General features: G+C 41.4%; 1 protein-coding gene across 2 annotated transcripts in view; it reads left to right on the top strand.

Annotated features, from left to right (window-relative positions):
• The first annotated feature begins 5,838 nt into the window (after positions 1 to 5,838).
• LOC115817847 (cytoplasmic phosphatidylinositol transfer protein 1) overlaps positions 5,839 to 20,413 on the top strand; it is a 47,542-nt gene continuing 32,967 nt past the window's right edge. Inside the window, exon 1 of one of the 2 annotated variants that reach the window (XM_030780985.1) lies at positions 5,839 to 6,475. In XM_030780985.1, coding sequence (XP_030636845.1) covers positions 6,428 to 6,475 — 48 coding nt within the window. In that variant the 5' untranslated portion in view covers positions 5,839 to 6,427. The remainder of the gene's footprint in view (positions 6,476 to 20,413) is intronic. The other variant, XM_030780986.1, reaches the window with a different exon arrangement.

The following is a 20,413-nucleotide window of genomic DNA, read 5'->3' as shown; positions in this document are numbered from 1 at the left end:
TCCCCCACCCCCAACCGACAGGATATGGTGAGTCCTATGTCGCAGCCGTGTAGGTTTGAAGAAAGGTTTGTCTTTAAGGCTTGGAGGTGCCATAACACCTAATATGTTGGAGGTGCTGTAACGCCTAAAGTGTGCGACCCAGCGGCCAAGTCACTGCGAGGTGGTGCAGCTGGACATCTCCGGTCCCTTCCGGAGTTTGCTGATTTGTTGAAAGATGAAATTCACTTATCGCCCAATAGAGAAATGACCTTCAATTTGGTGTGCAAAGGGTCTGAATTGGCAAATCACTAATGTTATTGGTCATTTGCTTTTATGTTGAAGATTCAAATTTTCAAAAAAAAAAAAAAGAAATTGTGCGTGTTCTTCGTGAATCAGTTGAGCCAAAATATTAACACTGTCCAAGTTGAAGTTTTTGTGTTTGCCCATTTGATAGCTTTGACTTTTGGCTCCCAGTTGTCTGGCTAAGTGAAAAACACTTGCCTCTTTGAATACCAGCTGATCTAAGTTCAGTGTGTAGACTCAGTTCTGGCCGGTACCTTGACCATTTCTCAGAGCTTTGATATACTGGATATACTATTTGCTTATCCTTTGCTGCCACCTACTGGCGTGTAATATTACTCAAATAGTTCTTAGAGAAAATCCTTAAGATCTAGAATGCAGTTAGTGTTTACTTCTACATATTTTCACTTCCATTGACTTTTTACTGCTCAGTTTAGTACTGTTAGTATAAATACAGATATTTACCTTTGGTTTAGATATTCTAAGGTTTTCTTTTTTTTGTCCTGTAGGTATGGCTTCAGAACTCCACCACACTTGGAGCTGAAAGCTCGACCCAAGCTTGGAGAGAGAGAAGTCACACTAGCACATGTAACTGACTGGATTGAGAAGAAACTATATCAGGAATTTCAGGTCAGTTATATTCTATGCAATCCTTACCCCTTTAACCTTTCACCGTGCAGGAATTTCAGAATTCCTCATAAAATGAGTCTGCAGTCGACATATTTTTTATAAGCATTACTCATAATCATCAGCTGTAGTTCGATGCAGAGTAAATTTTAGTAAACTGTGTAATACTGACTCTGGGACATTTTAAGCTCATGTTCAAACACAGATTTGTTCTCTCTGGTCACACAGAAAATTCTGGTAATGCCAAACATGGATGACATCTGGCTCCCTATCATGCATTCGGCAATGGACTCTCGCTCCGACTCGCCGATGGTCGACGTCCGTAAAGACCCAGACCCCGCTGAGGCTGAATCCGCCTAACCCTGGTGAAGTCTGAAGAACTGTTTACAGTTTACAGTATTGGCCAACGCAGAGACAATGTCTTTTTTTTTCTTTCTTTCTTTTTGGTTTTTTTTTTTTTTTTTTTTTGGGAGATGGGAAGGGATTTACGGTCTCCTCACCACGCCGCAAGTGTCAGAGGCGCGACGGTCGTTCAAGGTGGGTCCTCCGGGCGTGACCTTTAACCCTGAAAAATGTGACCTCTCTCGGGGAGAACGCGAAGGATCCTTCCTCTTTGCTGCTTAGTTACTACATCGATGAGGGGTGCTGAGACTATTCTGATAGATTGTAAGGAAGAACAGAAGAGAGGTCGCTTGCGGGGATTTGAGTAGGTAGCAAGAGCAGAAAGAGTTTGTGGGAGTTTACTGAAAGCTGCATAGTGACCAATGAGGACCGGAGAAAGCCTTTTGCACGTTAAGTTTACGTTAGTCGGAATGTGGCGGGCTTGCCTGTGTCTTTGAGAGAGGATTGGGTGAAATTAGATAAAGCTAGTGGACCATGAAGAAGAGTTAAGATAAGAAGGTGGGGGGGGGGTGGGGGGGGTGTGAATGTGACTCTCTGAACTGCAGATGAGTACGACAGTAGTCCTGCTCTCTGTGTCGAATGTGCGTAGAGTGTTTGATACATTAAGGTGACATGAAGAGTCACGAGGACTGTGAAGGAGCTGGTTATGAGATTATAACTTGTTTTGTGCGCGTGTGCGTGCGTGCGTGCGTGTGTGTGTGTGTGTGTGTGTGTGTGTGTGTGTGTGTGTACATGTACATATGCGTAAGTGTGGCTGTGTGTGTACAGAGGTGTACATTAATGTTGAGTCTTTGTTTAGGTTCGTCTGTCCTTGAATCAGCATACTGCGTGACAATGTATGTCTTGGCTTACTGTCTGCTATACAGAATAATACAACAGCATCAAATGCACACATGCTCTAAGCAGTCTTAATGGTCTGGCATACACACAGAGTCTAACTATGCTTTCCACATTTAGCCCCTTCATGTCTTCATGCAAAGTGACACACGTGTGATTGGACCAAATCAAATCAATCACAAATAGATATTGTCTTCTATAGCAATGTTTCTAGACAGCTTTTTTTTTTTTTTTACTGTACTCAAGCACTAACATTTCAACTAATCTTCAGGCTGTTGATTAGTGGAATCAGGTGCGGTGAAAATAAAACGTGTGTCCACAGGACTAGGACTAGTTGAGAAACACCGTTCTGGAAGAAATACTTTTCTAAGCTTCACGCCAAACTAAACACGGGGTGCGTTTTTTGGGGGGGCTTTTTTTGCCTGTGTTCCACCTCACTTTCACTGTAACACTTTTTCAAACACTTTACTGACACTTGTAAATATACAGGTGACACTTGGACATTTGACGTTATACCTGATACCTATGGGGTCTTTATAAACGCTATATAGTATCTCGTTTTGTCAATATCAGAGATGCTTCTCGATACATGCTTGTTTAAAGCTTCTGTGTTATGTATCAAAACGTGATGTAAAGCATTCCAGAAGTTTCCCAGCTGAACATGAAGTTGTCAGGCAGAACACTACATGTTACTTTCATGTTAGACGTGAAGCTATTCTCCGTTTAATACGCTGCATGTCTATGATCAAAGCTATACACTGAATATCTGTACCTACCACCCACCCACAGTCTCATAGAGACAAACCAACTCACTGTAATCACTGAGGTCTCTGAGAGTTCCAGATTTTGCAAACTGCCACACAGTGGAAGAGTGCGACGGTGATTGTTTGTGTGTGTGTGTGTGTGTTTGTGTGTGTCTTTGATTGATATGTATATGAAACATATTGAAGAGATTTAATAATCATATATTATGAATTACAAGGGGCCTACTACTTTATATAAAGAATGTGTCTTACTCTGGGATGATTGTACGTCTATGCCTATCACATGACTATAGATATTTCTGATTTAAGAATGAAGATCACGCATATCTGAAGCTGAGAGATTTAAAAAATGGTTTGTTTGTTTTTTTTTCATTTCTTTTACCAATGAAGCAAACTACACATTGAAGTATCCATACTCACGTCCTGTGAAAGATTTGCTTGTGTCTCACTATCACAAATTCAATTGTAAATCAAAACCCCCAAGCTTGCACCCAGAGGGTCCATCTTCTGTGGTTTTAAACATGTGACATTCCTATTTCAGAGCAAAAAAAAAAAAAAATAAATAAGTGTAACATTCCTGTTTCTATATTCAGATGAAAACTAATCAGCTTACTTCTGGGAAACCATGGCACTGTATGTGTCTGACTTATATAAAATGATCACTTTGATTTTGTCGTGCCCGAGGGCTGTCTGAATGGTTAATCATTTTGAACTGTTTATGAAAGAAACATATTATCAGCATTTGTTATATGCCAAATATCATGTTGGACAGGCTTACACTAACTGATACTAGACAGTGACAACACACACAAAGTATTATTATACATTTTAAAATGACGTGTCTAGTGTAATGGAACTTTAAGAGTGTTTGTATAATGTTTCTTTTTCTAAATACATATATTTTCTCAAGCAATGACACTGTCACAATACATAAGGAGAACCAGGTACAACAGAGAGGAATAAGACCAAGTTATTAGCAGCTTTTAAAGTTTAACTTAATGTTTAACCAGAACCAAGAATAGGAAAGTATATGACAACCCTAAAACACTAAAACCCTGTGATTTACTAAAGTTTAATATGTGATTATGCATAAAAGCCTCAACTAGTGACAAAGACTCTATAATTCAACTGTTCATAATTCCAGGTATGCCATACATTTAAAATATATTTATTATTATGTGGTGGAAATGAGACAAACACTATTCATCATTTTCAGGCAGTTTGTTTACAGAGAGGTACAGTTTTTGCTACCATATGTCTTAATTTTTTTTTTTTTATTATTATTAACATGTAGCCTCAGAGTCAATCCATGTTCCTCAGTTTTGGCCAAAACAATATTTTTACATCATTTTGACCAAATATTTTTTGTTCGTTCATTTTCATGAGTAGTAATGAAAACACGCCAATTTTTCTCTCTTTGACTTAAACCTAATTTGCCTTAAATACTGCACAAGAGATTCTGCACAAATCACGTTCTTCACTGGTTCTTGCTGGTGATGGAATTTTTTTTTTTTTTTTTGTGATATTATAGAATGACAGAGGATAATGAAAATATGAAGAGGTTCATTTAGGAGAGCTATAATTACGTTGCCTAGAAGTCATTTTGAGGTTTTTGGGCAGGTGTAATACCATGATTGTTGTATGCTCACATATGTGGGCACCTGAAGTTTTGGGATATTACTGTACTCTTTTTGTCTGGAAACATGCCTTGTCTTTCTCACTTCCCAAGTGTTGCAAATGCTAATGCTTGTTTGAGTATTTCCTCTGACAGATATTCTTGTATGATTTTATGTTGTACATTTGTGTATCGCAGATTATAATTTAAATGTTTTCCAGCTGGCTTTGTAATTATTCATAAATGATTTGAAATAAAGATATTTCTTATTTCTAGTTATTGTTTCAATTAATTTTCTCCTTAAGTCAAGCGTTCCATGCCTCTTTAAACTTTTTTCATTTTAAAATCTTGGTAAGTGTATCTGTATCTCAAGGTTTTTTTGTTTTTGCTTTCGTTTTTGTTTTTGTTTTCAAACAAAATTTAAACACTATCATCAGGTTATATGGACCAGTCGAAATATTTAAAGCGGGTAAAATGAGAAAAAACGTTAGGTAACAGCGAGGCGCACCTTTCGAGGGAATGACCAATATTCTATTGCACTGATTGTATTTCGCCAGGAGATGTCACTGTTGATCAATGGGGTCTTGTTTATCACCGACCACGCTGACAGCAATGAGTTTCCCAGTTCACGTTATGCACACATGAAAAGCATATCAAACAATCTTCTCGAACCATCAGTATACCCCAAAACATACAAGAATCGTGTACATTCCACGTTGCACAATTTAGATTACATCTGTAACAGCCAAGAGGTACGCGTGACTGTGTCTGTCTGATGCCTTTGGAGTGACAGGGGAAGAAAATGTTTCATACTGAGTAACAAAACATCAAACAGTGTGACTTTGCTATTAATTTAATGGATGGTTTTAACTCCTGATGTTGGTGAGGGGCCGTATAATTTAAGGAGGCAATATGATTACTTAAATTCTCTATTCTCCGCGATTCTAAAGATCATCCCTCTCGTGATCACTGAATTAAACCTACACTTTGTGTGACGTTGATTACCAGTTTCTTCGTATCATCTTTTAAACACCAAGCCGTGTATCGCTGCGACTTTGTATCGACGGGCTATTATCACTGAGTAGTATATGACCCAGAACAACTAAAAGTAACGAACTTAATATGACTGACTTAAGGATGCTCATGACTCCCCTATACCAAACCATTTAAAAGTATGCTACGCTGCTACTTCTGCAAGCACACACTGAGCGTGAGCCCCGCGTTTCCTGCCCGCGTGGTTACAGGGCATGCTTCCGTTGCAGCAGCAAAGTATCGCGTCGTCACTGAGAAACTAGTCGACCGTCAGCTCAACATTGGTGTGTGGTTAAATACTTCACACAGCAATATGTCACACGACGGAGAGTAGCTGCAAAGGAGCAATACATCGCCCTCGCCCCTGTAGGATCAACGAATCGAAAATCTTTTCGTCACATGGGCACTGGTTTTGTGTACAAAGATGAGCGCAACCGTGCGCTAGACCAGAGAAGGTTGCAGTTTTAGCATTTTGACAGATAAGCTATCGCCTTCATTTTCGGAAACATCTGCTCGAAAGCTTCTGCTCGTTTAACGTTCTAGTCTTTATCTGAAAGAGGTAATATCCTAGATTTTTTGTTTTTTATTTTAACATCGGTTTAGTTCACCCTGTCCCGCGGACTAGACATTACACCGAGTAGTCGCCGTTAACGAATCATTTACGTTGAAGATTGCATTCACGTTGAAGACTGGGGTACACAAGTAAAATTGCTTCAGTTTATACGCTGGTCTGGACAGTTTACGTGCTCAGCTAAATTTTGCGGTTGAGCTAATCTTTCAGGGTTTTGAAACTCAGTTTAAGTGATTCATTTCAGCCTTATTCCCTGAGGTCCACGTTAACTCCGGGTCTAACACCACTCAACTGCGGAATATGTTGTTGAAGGAGTACAGAATATGCATGCCGCTAACAGTGGAGGAGGTAAGTTTATGAAACTGGAACGAATATAATATAAAACATTCTTGTCTCTCTCTCTCTCTCTCTCTCTCTCTCTCTCTCTCTCTCTCTCTCTCTGTGATGTGTGTATGAGAGAGAAAGAGACAGTAATTAATGTCACAAGCTTTACTGAGGAAGTGATGTTTAAATCTGGTAAAGCTATTCATTGTTCATTCATGGTTCACTCATAGGCTGAACTGCATAACCTTTCAGCTTGAATGTCATGCGCTTCTGGTCAGCACGGTAACACACAGAACCCAAGTCAATTCATACTTCTGTGACTATACTCCTTCAAATGCTCGCCTTTACTCGTGCGACGTTATTTCCCTCTTTACATTTAGCGTAGTCTTTCATAGTGAACATACTCTTGTCGTTGGGCAAGTTTACACCAAGGTACTATTTAGGGTCCTTTGATACTTGCCTGTATTTTCCGAAATCAATTGGGTTGTTCTGGCTACTTTCCGGGATTGTCTGTCAACCCGCGGTGTGGTTTCCGCACAAGCACTATTGTCTCTATGGTGACGATCTGTGGCCGGAGACGGGTCGCTTATCGTGACGGCGCACATTGAGCTGGGAATCGGCCTCTGTCTGTGTCACCACGAGCGGTCGCTTCCTGTCCAAGGAGCTAGGAGTCAACCTGTGAGAGGATGTGTCTTCAGACAGCTGGCCAAGTTTCCTCTTGGCCACTGAACTGGACGACAGAGTCGGTGAAGATCAATTAAGTGCATTGTATTGCGATCAGCAAAGTTGCCAATTACAAGGTCATAATGCAAAAAAAAAAAAAAGTATGTTATCATTAATATGAGGTCAACTGTTAATGATTTTTACTGACCCAACATAATACTGCTGATATAGGCAGCATAGCCATTGAAAGAGTAAGCATATCAATGCTTCATGGCAGTCTAAATTTTCATAGACTTTATATTGAAATTCTCACTTGCATTCCAAGGTTGTGGCTGCCTCACATACTGATTCCTTAAAAAACCCAGCACAAAACAACATCTTTATCTGTAAACGTTCCTTTTGTTGCTTGATATGGCTATTTCCCATTATCAGAAGGAGCAGACAAACAAAGACATGCACAAATCTGTTCTAAAGATATAGGATATAAATAACAGTTGAAGTTCCCCATACACATTTATATATTCTTGAGAGCTTATCATGGCATTTTTAAAAAAAAAAAAAAGAAGAAGAAAAAGAAAATGCTGATATGAGGGAAGGCCAGTTCAGAGGAATCACAGGATTGATGCAACTTTCACATTTGTGACTCATCCGTACTAAAAAAATAATAGCGAAATCTTTTACGTGTGCGACCTGCCCTTCCCCTGTGAATCACCAATCATTCATTTCCGTCTAACTAAACACTTTTGAACTCTCAGGTTTTCCAGGTGTGTCAGGTAATTGTTCTTCTTTGAGATAATGAGATACAACCACTGCATTGGCATCCCAATATTGAGTTCAGTGGTTAATGGAGGTCGGTTAGTTGAAATTGACCAAACCTTTCCTGAATTCAAATTCCTCAGGAGGATAAGAATGAAAACATTATTAAAACACCTTTCAGGCTGGGATCGACCGTACCAAAGGCATTCATAGATTTCACCTTGAAAATGTTTCTGGGGAACTCTCTCTTTACCAGCTGTGGTCCTGTCTCACAGGTGGTTTGTAGCTTTGGACTGTAACCTTGAATCAAGATACTACACATGATGCCTTCCATTCAGTCAAAAAATCTTGCCTTAAAATGAGTTGTGCAGAACAAGCTCTGGATTTTTTTTTGTAGTATGTTAAATTTTTTCAAATTCCAGTGGTGTCTGACTTTGTTCATCATACTATGGTATGGCTCTGTCACCCAGCCTTAGGTATATCTTAACAGACTCTATCAACAGTATCAGTTTTGTCATTCCCTGATCATCCCCTAATCTTTTTAGGTTATATTAAATGTTACCAAACAAAGAATTAAAGAAAAAAAGAAAAGAAAAAAACCCTTCTAGCTGTTTCACTACTGAAACCCCTCGTTCAGGAAAAAAAAAATAAAAAATTGAGGATTAAAGAACTGCTTGCGTAATCACATATAATCCTCCCTAATGCTTGATGTGAACTGTATTAATTGCAAAAATAGAGTCCAATTTTTTTCCCCTCATTTTTTGACATAAGCTTTCATTCCAAGCCATCTGTGCATGCTAAGCAGAGTGGTATGACTGTCTGTGTACAGATAACTGCCAAAGAGTAAAAAAATACTTCACTAATCAGTATCACTAGCGCATACTGATACCAGGTGCTTTTGTCCAGACGTGGGTCCTTATTAAATTCATCGAATGATAACACACTAAACACCCCATGCCAAAGGTCAGGTAAAAAAAATTAGGACATGCCCAATCTTTTTTTTTTTTTGTGGCTACAGTGATTGGATGTCAGTGACTTGGAAGAATTGTGGTGTTGGGGTGGATTCGGCAGATGCCAAAGTGATGAAAATTGCTCAGCTAGCTGACATTTCACAAGAAACAGTGGCTAAGGTGATGCTGGTATAGGAGTCCTCAAGAAAATTACATTATCAAGTAACTTGAGGTGGAGAGCGCATGTTCCATCATGTCCTCGTATCTTTCATAGAACACAAGGAAAGTCAGATGAACAGCTCTGAATCAGTGCCTAAAGTCCTTATTATTAAAATTGCACACTGGCAAGTAAACACGGGCGCTGGTCTGTTGAACAGTGTGGAAAGCTTCATATGGCCAGAAGAGTGCTGGTGTGGCACACGTCAATGATTTTGTAATGATGTGGAGTGCATTTTCCTGGCATGGTTTAAGTCAAACTCCTTAAGGGCAAGGTAAACACCATTAGATACAAAAGCCATTCCGAGATGTCACCTTCATCCTGTGGTGATGCGTTTTTATCCCAACTGAAGTGGTCTCATCCAGTAAAAAATGACAGACTCTGTTGTATATGCTAGCACCATAAGATCAGCATTATTATCTGCAGTAAGACAGGCCGCTACGCACAGTGCTAGGACACTTAGAGCCAAGCCGGACACTTCACGCTGCTTCGGTCCTAGAGTAGTTTTACAGTTGTGAGCCTGTTGAAAATAGCAGTGTGCTTCCTGTACCCTCTGAAAAGTACCCTCTGAATAGTATATCATACTGTTACAGCCACCAACGAAAAACGCATTATTTACAACTGGCGGGTCTGTTCGGATAGGCTACATAGACAACACAAGCTTTCATTTACACATGATGTATATATATGTTCTAATGGAGTAAGAGCTCTCTGCAGTTGTTACAGTTCTTGCCAATGTCCGAGCAGCAGCAGCAGCAGTAGCAGCACAGTTTGGGCAGGGACCAGATTTGCTGTGGCCCCATCTGCAAGGCACTGTCAGTTAATCAACAGCTCTTTTAATAGCAGTCAGACCTGCGATTTCAGCTCCCCCTCCCCACTTTGGACGCGCTTCAGCTTTTTGCTTGATTAATGCTTAATTCTGATCACTGCAACTTACTGAAACGAGCTGCTGGAACTCGGCTCCTATTTTTAGATCGTCGTACATAGCTATGATCACAGAGCACCAGTGCGATTGGTACTAATGTAGTCCCTCGTGAGGATTCTGTAGGTTCAGCCAGGGAGCTTAGAATGAAAGATCCTCTTAAGGATATGAACTGACAGCTCCGGTCTGAGGGCTGCAGTCACACTGGATTGAATCAACCCCTGTCAAAAATGACAACGTCGCGAGTTATACATACATACGTGTGTATATATATAGATATTGAGATAGATAGATAGATGGATTGATGTAGATATATACAGTGTATATATGTGTGGTGTAGGATATTTGAAGATGTTCACATCTGAAGGTCTGAAATCTTGTGTGGTAAATTTGAACACATCTTATGTAACATTTCTAATGTGTCTGTTTAATGAGGATGAAACACCCATTTCCATGCGGTATCAATGACAACCATCTGATCTGATCTTGACTTGTAATGGCTTCTGGAGGCTGACAGTATATTACCCGTGTGGACGCAGGCCCTCTCTCGTTTCCTCAGCGAGTGCTTTTTGCCATCTGTTAAAGTCTGCCTTGTGCTGCAGCCATTACCATGCAAGATGCCCATGGCCCGTTGACAGTCCTGAACAGACAAACAAAAAACAAAAACCACTTGTCACGCCACTTGTTAAATAGAGATGAAGATGAAGATACTCATTATATATTTATAACTTTACGAACTGACGCGCATTCATGTGCGAGGGCACGCACGCACGCACGCACGCACACAGCCACGAAACTGGCACGCTGGTAAATATACACTCGGAATCGCACTTAACGCAGCAGCAGACGCAAAACCATTTAATTTCAGATGGTCTAATTTCTGCATTTAAAAAAAAAAAATTTTTTTTTGCTATTGTGATCTGAATTTGCAATCCCTGTGATCGATTTAAAATCTCCCTCTCACATGGCAGCCAGGTCAGTCTGGGTGAGTGGGGTTAGCATGTGTTTCCTTTTTCTCTTTTTTTTCCCACAGTAAGGGCAGCTTAGCATCACTAAAGCCACATAACGCGGTTGGAGAGATGTATTTATGCAACCCTTCAGCCGTCACTCAGGTGCACAAACGTCCCCGACCGCTAACGAGCACAGAGAGACCTTGGCAGTAGATTACATTCCCCTGGACCCATGACCAACACTGGACAATTATGACATTTCTAGGATTCAGGATTCTACGTCAGACACACATCTGCGCTGTCTGGCGTGCCGCTGGGGAAGCTCTCTACTCGTGTTTTGACGCCATCTCACTACACACACACATGCAACGCTGGAAACAGAATGATTGGACGTTTTGAATAGAGCAGATCTGAAACCAGTGTTGACGAAATGGAATAAATGAGTGCATAGCTGTGAATATGACTTGACACCTTTTGGCTGCAAAGCATTCAGCAAAAAAAAAAAAAAAAAAAAAAAACACCCTGGCAGTGCATGTGTAACACGCAGCTGGTTTACAAGTGTATGCACAGAGAATATCTATACAACAGTGCAGTGTGGATGCAATTCAAAAATGACAAGAGACTATTAAACCCATCTCAACTTACCTCTTTAATATACACTAGCATCTCAAGAGAAGTAATAAGCCTTTCTAGACTGCATGAGAAAATGCCAAAAGTTTCTGTGTCTCACTTTATTGCTTTGCATGTGATTCTGCATCTTCCTGCGGTATCTTCTTTCAAAAAGCCAGATTCAGTAATGTCTCAGTGTCTAATGCGATGGTGCGGTGATTGATTTATTAAACTGAATAACAGATTTAGCCTTTTTTTTTTTTTTTACTGAATTTGATTAGGGCTTGTTACTGTTGCTTTGGTGTGTGGCAGACATTGTTTATACCGAGAATCAAAGACAGCTTTTAGCCTTATTAGGATCATAATGGTTTAGATTAGGGTTAGAGCAGATGTAACCTAATCCTGGATCATCAGCAGTCAGGGAACGCTTCTCCACACAGCTTTCGCTGGTCAGCTCCAGACAGCGTAAAAGGTCTCTGTGGTCAGTAACGTGCTAATGCTAGCTAATGCTCCACCACCCCCACCACCACCGCACCCCCACTCCCACCACACCGAGGGCTGTTCCCGTTAGACGGTCTCAAAGCAGATCTCGCTGGCTTTCTTTCCTCTCCACACATGTAAACCGTCCTTGTCATAGGGAGCTAATGTAACCCTGTCACCTGCATTCATTTTTTACACCAAAAAGACACAATTATCATAGGGTAAATATCTAATCCGTGCTGTGTTAGTCTTTGCGAATAACTTAAGTGTTGCCTGGACGTCGTGAACATCAGTACAGATAATAGATTTATGCTGACCTTTGATTCGTCATCTTTGTTGTCAGAGTGACACGGCTACAGAACAAAAGAAGAAGTAAGACCAAAAGCAATGCCACCACAGAAAAAAAAAAGAGATCCCTTGTTGTCTTGCATGACTAGCAGCTGAGCTGAAAACAAATACACTGTTTACTTTGTACAGTGAACCTCCCGAATCCTGAGGTCGCTGTTGTTTTTGTATTCCCAAACGACTCCTTTGCAATACACAAACCGTGGAGCGCCGGAGACCACCCCACCATTTTGTAGCATTTCACATCCTGAAAGACTCTCATTTCCCTAATGTACAGTCATTTCTTAGATCGTTAACAGAAGTCCCTTCAAAAAAAAAAAAGAAAAAAGGGAAAGACATCATTCCGTCAAAAATCTGGTTAACAAAACAGGCATTATTATGAGTGCTTCCATTCTGCAGGTTCAACATAAGGCTCAGTTCACATTTGTAAATGTTATAGCATTAGGAGTGTGAGCATGGAGACCCTCATTTTTAACCCCATGTGTATCACTGAGCCCTTCACCTCAACGTGTCAGACATAACCAGAGTTGTGTTTCGCTTGGGAGGATCCATGCCCAGAAAACTCTCTTTCTCAAGGGTTTCAAGGCTATTGGACCAGGCATGAGGCCCAGTATAGAGAGGACATTGTGTGAGAACATATTCACACACACACACACACACGCACTACAGAGAAAGAGAGAGAGACTTTCACACAGACACACACACACACACACATGCTCTTCATTTGAAGCTTTCCTCTCTCTGCGGTGGTCGTAAGCTTAGTCTGGTCTATCCTTGGCAGTCCTTGACCTTTTGTTGGAACATATGTGGAATCTTATCAACAGTCAGTTGAACAAAAGCAAACAGTTTATCCAGGCAATTGTACTCTCATTGGTTAGTGATAGCCAGCCACTCAAGGTCACCTTTTGTGAAATTGGTCTTTCCCATTGCTACCATTAAAAAGTTTTCCTTATTTTTAATTCAGGTAACACCGATAGAGAAACAGCAGTGTGCTGGAACACAGGGTATTGGGATATTCTTTTGTGATACTTTTGATGAGTGATTTTGTGTCACCAAAGTTTAGTATTAGTAAATAAAACTGGAACATGGTTCCTGTGGTTGTTGTGTTGTTACCTGAAGAATGAACTAATACAGAGTGATGCTTTTGGGAGTAAGTTGACTGCCCATTTTAGTTCACCACTTCTGGATGGATGGATTTTTCCAGCTTCCAGTCTCAGTTGTGTGTGTTTGTGTGTGTGTGTCTTCAGCAGCTTTTAATGATCATTCCAGCTGACCACTGTTGAGGAAAAGTACAAACAGTTTTAGCTTGACTAAATGTGAGTAAGTGGATGCAGGATGGAGTGAGTCATAAACACCCTGAGCATGGCATTTATTAAAAGTAAAAAGGTTGGAAATCCCTGCGAGGCTTGCAATTAAGCCAGTCTGCTTTTATTGATAACTGCGTGCTATTGTAATTAATAAGAATTTGCTTCACCTCTCTTAATGTTTGGCATATTCCTAACTGTCTCTGCTCAAGCTTCAAATGAACTGACATTGCCTCTCCTTCTCTCCCTTTGCTGTTTCACTCACACAAACATATACACACACACACACACACACACACACACACACATGCACATGCATAGACGCGCACACACACTCACCCATCCTCTCATTGGACCTTGTTGTGCACAGTTCAGTGGACTATCCACCCACATGCATGCACACTTGTACACACACATACAAACAAAACACACACACACACACACACAGAGTCATAGATTCACTGAACCCTGCTGTGTCTCTTAGTGAATATTACATTTGTGTCAGAAGCAATTACTCATGTACATGGGTGAGATGCTGGAGGGGTTACAGGATCATCCAGACCAGACCCCAGACATCTGTGTGTGTGTCTGTGTGTGCGTTTATGTATGTGTGTATGTGTGTGTGTTTGACTGGCCATTTCCCATTTCCAAGGACGGCAGTTGCTGCGGTAACCACCTCCATCATAGCAACACCATACATCAAACACAAATCCATGTTTTAGGTGCAGTAGCCTGTGCAGAAATCTCCCTGTCAGTTTAGAGGGTATGGAAATATGCTTCACAACATTCTTGGCAGGAATAATGTTTAAAACAAACAAAAAAAAAAAAAACATGCAGCAGATGGAGAGGGTGAGGGGAGTCTAACGGGAAAGCCTGTCTGGTGCTGTGAGTTTGAGAGCGCTCTCCACGGTCACACTCTTGAATGAAACATGCCCCTCTAAACAGAAGGACTTCATCAGCCCAGAGACAGAGATTGAGTGTATAAAATAACCCATTAGGGTTGTCCAATGCTGTGCAACCGTGTGGTTAATCTCTCAGACCTCCTGAAGCTGAGTACACCTCAAAAAAACCCCTCCAAATTCAACCACAGCCTGTCCCTCCTAAACCTAATTATTGTGAAAATCGCAGACATTTGACAAAGTGTTTTAATTCCATTTTAAAAACATTAAATAAAATGACACTGTGTTTAATGCTTAGAACCAGGAGTGGGATCCAAGATAAAGCAATGGAAAATCACACATGGAAACATTGTCTCCACTTTACGAAGATGAGAGCGGACAGTCGGCTTCAATGTCTGTTCAAAATTGTTTTGACAAGGGAGCCTAGTTATAAATCCAGTGTTTTTCCTTCAGGACATGGCCCAGGACCTGTTATGTGACGCTGGTGTGGTTTTCTGTTCTGTGTATTTATGGTTTATGTTTCATACTGTGCTATTCATGATTAAGCAAGAAAACATACTTTTTCAAACAGTTATGAAGCCTTTTTCTTGAAATTGAAACCTACTGACGAAACGCTGCAGAAACATGGACACATTTTTACTGTTGTTCCTCTGTGTAATGTTTTTTATTATTATTGTTATTATTCATTTAGTTGGGAAGAATAATGTGGATTTAAAGTAAGAGAAAACTTAAGACTTTTCTAAAATCCCCATCATTCAAGTGAATTTGGGGAAAAAAACACCAGGTTTGTTTTGTAGAGAGTTGGAAGATATCTATATTCCCAGCTGTGCATGCACTTCATATGGAAACTAAAGCTAAAGGACAGGCGTGATGGCGGAGTAGTGTTTGCAGACGTTGGAGCTTAGCCACAGAGGCTGCCCCACTGCCCTCGCTCCTGCCCAATTACCTCCACTTTTTCTTCTCTTTCTCCTGCATTATTTTCTTTGCTGAGTCAGCTCCACCTGCTAGAGGATATGAATTAAAGAATTACGTGGGGGGAAGAAATGCGGCGTCAGCTGTACAGCTGTGCCTGTGTGTGTGTGTGTGTGTACGTACGTGTGTGCGTGTGTGTATGTACACGTGTGTGTGTGCGCGCACTAAGGGGATCTTCAAAAAAAGGCAAAATTAGTCCGATTTTTCTCCTGTATATTCCTCTTGTTCTTTCAGTGTTGAGTCCTATGTCCTCCTTGTTCAATTTACAGGGATCTCTGTAACCTAAAACATACTGAAAACAACAAAGTGGCTTGAATTTCTAAATCAGTGTAAAAATGCATTATGTGGAAGGAGTCTGTATATATCTAATAACGCTAGCTTTTAAAACCATTTCTTACTTTAGAGTACTATAGCAACAGGTTTTTAAAGTAGCATTGAATTTCAGCGCGCTTAGGTTTCCCAACAGAATAAAGATGAACTTTTTAATGAACTGGTTCACATTTCAGTAGTTACGTAAGACCGCTTGTCTGATGAAGAACATGAGAGAGAGAGAGAGGGGGACAGAGACAGAGAGACCAAGGGGAAAAAAAACCAAGAGAATGACATGACCCTTCATTTGAATTTCCAGGAAATGCTGTGTACAGCTGGCATTTCAAGTGAAAAATAATGACTATTTTTATTCGGCCCATGAACGAAGAATCGTCAGCTAGAAATGCCAGGACACGGTACCCCCGAGGGGGGAACTTTCAAAATAGAGGGCACTTTGTATGGCGTTACCAGGCTAATTTTCTCTTGCTTCATTCCTGATGATTTAACAGAGCTAAGTAAGGGCAAGAAAGGCACACCCCCGTAACGTGTTGTTGCAAACAGAACACGAAGTCTTGGCCACCAAATTACAGCTGCTCCTGAGGTCCTCGTCAGCAGGATGCGCGGTAAGAAGTAGCAGTGTGGGACTGGACCTGCTCGATTCACAGGAAATTCAGAAAGCGATCGATTTGGTGACAGTTCAGAACTGTCCGTCTGTCCTAGAAAAACTCTAAAACTGCCCTGCAGTCAAATACACTGTGAGCTATATAAAACTGCAGGAGAGATTCATATGGAAGCATGCTGATATTCCGATACTCGTTTGACAGCAGTCAACAATTTTTTGTTGTTGTTGTTGTTGTTTTTTTAATGCACCTAGCAGTTCTGTGGTGGTCAGATTGACTAACAGCATTGTTAATGTCTAACTAACTTCTGCTAGTTTCTGCAAAGGTTGGGTAACACAAGAGTTTGAACCCCCCCCACCCCCACAAAAAAACAGGAGCTTTTAGGTCAGTTGACTCTTCTTTCAATAACATGGATCAAATTAAGGAACAAACCCCTAGGGAAACAGCTATGATCGACAGTTTGCATTTGCTAATTAAATCCTCCATCCCTTTTTCCTTTTTTTTTTCTTTTTCTTTTGATGACATTTGAAGAGCGGCCAGAAATAAGCTGCTTGTTTGGTCCTGAGCAATCGCGGAGTTTTGACAATATTGAGATGATGAAGTTTGACCCGTGAACTTTGCAGCGTGAACAAACAGTGCTAAAGCCAGGGCACATGCATCTGTGCCTGAGGCTGGTTCATTGAACTCAGACAGTCTGTTTGGGTTTGTGGAGCCTTTAGTTGTCCTCAACTTGGTCACTAAACCTCTTTCAGTCAGTTTTAGTCATGTTTTCTATCATATTCATGTCGTTAAATACCAAGGTGAAATCAGACATGCTGTTTTGTTCTTAGCTCTGAACTTTCTAGAACAATAAAATAATGACATAAGCATTCTCTCCCTGAACATACTGTGCAAGAGAGACTTTTAGAACAGTAAGGAATGTTAAAGTATAGAGGTTTATCAGCAGAATAAAAAGTCTTGTTTACAGTGAGATTTGCATAGTAGAGCCCCAATGAGAAATTAGACACCGAGTCCACTGCATTGTCTCTTTACTGACTTTCTTTGACGCTAACAAAATCTCGTATAGTCAGTGTCAGTTGTCAAACGTCAGTTTGTTTCTGTGACTCTGGCTCTGATTTGAACTCGGTGTCAAGCCTGACCAGTGCTCCCAGACCTCTGCCGTCTTCCGCCATCTGCTACCTTTCACATGTACCGTTAAGACCTTAGCCTTTAGCGTAGCCTGTAGCCCGCAGTTTCACGTTACGTCTGGTATCTTGTACGGGGCATTTTTTCTTAGAGCGCTAAAGTGTAGTGCCAGTGGAGGAGAGAGCGGATTACGGTCGTCATGGAGCTGTGATTTTATGGCACCCGATATACACCAGCACAGTAATGTCACGAGTTGTGTTGGGTTTATAGAGCTCAGCACGATACCTTTACTTACCTTCGGGCCATATTTTAAATGTGCTCGTGCGTTTGTGCGTACGCATGGCCATGAAGTTTAACAGGATTGAGTTTCTCTCTCTCTCTCTCTCTCTGCCGGGCCAGCACAAGCAGGGTCATGGTTGGACCAAATGAATTCAAACGTCGATAAGCAGTCCCTTTTTCTTACTTAGTTTGATACCAAGGGAAGGACAGAATGTGCGTTGTTTTTTAAAGAAAGAATAAAAGAGTCGTTAAATAAGGATCGGCTTGACATGATACTGTGACATAGCGTTACACGGGGGTGTAAGGAATGTCTGTAGGGTCAAATTGCTTACACCATAAAAGTGTTCTCTTAAATATGTATCTATGAGTTCCGAGTGTGTTTGTAAATATCAGCCAATATGCACCACAGCAGAGTATTTGTATATCTGAATATCTGTTTGGGTCCAGTACTTTTAATGTGTTTGTGCATGCTTACACACCCACACACAATCAGACATACACACACACACACACACACACACACACACACACACACAGGCCACACGCATGGTTGCTCTCAGAGGACTCTGTCCTATGGTGTGACTCCCTCATTTGTTTGCTATCTCTCTCTCTCTCTCTCCAGTCCAGATGTCAGCTGTAACTCTCCTGCCCTGAATGCCACAAACCTCTCCACCTGCATCCATTGCCCCCCCCCCCCCATATCTTCCTCTCTCCTCCCCATACCGGCCTGGGATTAAAGAATCAGGGTTGTAATTATGATCTAACTGGGCCACCATTGAGCTTTCAGCATCACACTATATGGTAGAGAACCACAGCTGTGCAGCGGAGCTTAACACCTGCCAAAGACAGACCCGCCATTTAACACGTTTCCATTGGTTCTCCTCCGTGACTGATTTTACACGGGGAAAGCGAAACGTACAGACTCCCAAGAACATCCATGTGATGCTGAGCTCAGAAATTCCCAGAGGAAAGAAAAGTTCCTAGAAGCAATGAAATGAACTGGAATTCCACTTCAAGAAGTCGCTTTTTCATGAGGCTCTACCTCTCTCTCTCTCTCTCTCTCTCTAAGCACGAGCCAACTCAGCACTATGGGAAAGCGCATTAAGACACGATCAATCGGTAGCTTTCTAAAGATTGCCTTTTACCAATATTTACTTTGTCGCCGATGTGTCTCTGCTACGTGCGGTCAGAGCGTGTATGACTACACAAGTGTTAACAATCATGGTTTAATAAAGCAAAAGCAACATGAGATTTGTTTGGCTTTACATTCTCATCTTTTGCCCTCAGCTGAAAAACGAGAGACACCGGAGGGCTGCTGGCCGCTTTAAAAGGGCTGTGATAGAGGGGAGTCTGGGGATGAGAATGAAAAGAGAGGAAGAAAAGGAATGACAGCTGAAAAAGAAAGAAAGAAAATCATTTTCTTTGCTCCAATAATCTCCAATAACTCAAAAGATCAATTATAGTCAAGCGTCCTTGTGTGATTTTTGGGAGGTAGAAATGTTTTCATTCCTAATTAACTAAAGCCATATGCTTCTCAAACAGACGTCTCACGGCTTTCTTCCCTGCGCAGGCCGTGACGTCATAACTCTTGAAGTGCTTCCAGGAGTCAACGGGATCGCTTTTTTGGAAGGAAGAATTAGATTTTCCCAAATCGGCTGGGACAGGGCGTTCCCCTCCCGTGGCCGGCTTTGACGTCAGAAACCGTTCTCTCGGTTCAGGCACTTTAATCTCTTTTTATTTGTCTTTCTTCATTGTTGATGTATCAGTCAAGACGGGATTTTTTTTTTTTTTTTTTTAAGAGGCTTACTCTCTATCTGACTGACAAGGGGCGAATTCCTCGCCTTGAGATGCCAGAGCTGGCGGTTTACATAAGAGCCAGCTGTTGTTTGCATAGCCTACACACCACTGCACTGGCATTGGCTCAGATACCTGACCCATTGCAAAGGGAGAAATGTTCTATATGTGTGTGTGTGTGTGTGTGTGTGTTTGATGCGAGGTTCTGGACTGAGCCAAGTGGAAACGTACCCCGCGAGTTTATCTGCTCTCTGGACGTCACGTTTTGGCACTGCACTGGCTTTTGGTCCCACAGGAGGATGACTTCAGCGTACTGGAGGGAGCTGGCTTTTAAACACACATGAACTTTTCCCCTTTCAGCCTTCTGTTCAGCTTTATTATCATGCGAATACACGACAGGACAGCATCAGGAGAGGCCAGGATAAGGACTCGCTCTGCACGCGCATATATATGTGTGTGTGTGTGTGTCTGTGTGTGTGTGTGTGTGTGTGTGTGAGAGACTGCTTTAGTGTAATTGTGTTTGTGAATGAGCGTATTTGCGGCGCACACACAGTTCTGGTTCGTTTGGTCTAATGGCCTTCAGCGACGCAGTGTTGTGACTGCCTGGACAGCTCTGGCAGCAGTGTTTATTCCTGTGCACTCTGTTGTTCTAGGAAACTTTCCATCGGCCCTACGGTGGATTTAGTTTATGCATCCCACAGGTACCATATTTCATTCTCCAGCTGTGTGTATATATCAAACATCTCATCCTTGTTTACCTTCAGGATC

Source organism: Chanos chanos, chromosome 8 (assembly GCF_902362185.1).
Source record: "Chanos chanos chromosome 8, fChaCha1.1, whole genome shotgun sequence".
In the NCBI taxonomy this organism is placed as follows: Eukaryota; Metazoa; Chordata; class Actinopteri; order Gonorynchiformes; family Chanidae; genus Chanos; species Chanos chanos.
Note: the sequence above shows the minus strand (reverse complement) of the source record. Positions and strands in the feature narration are given on the sequence as shown.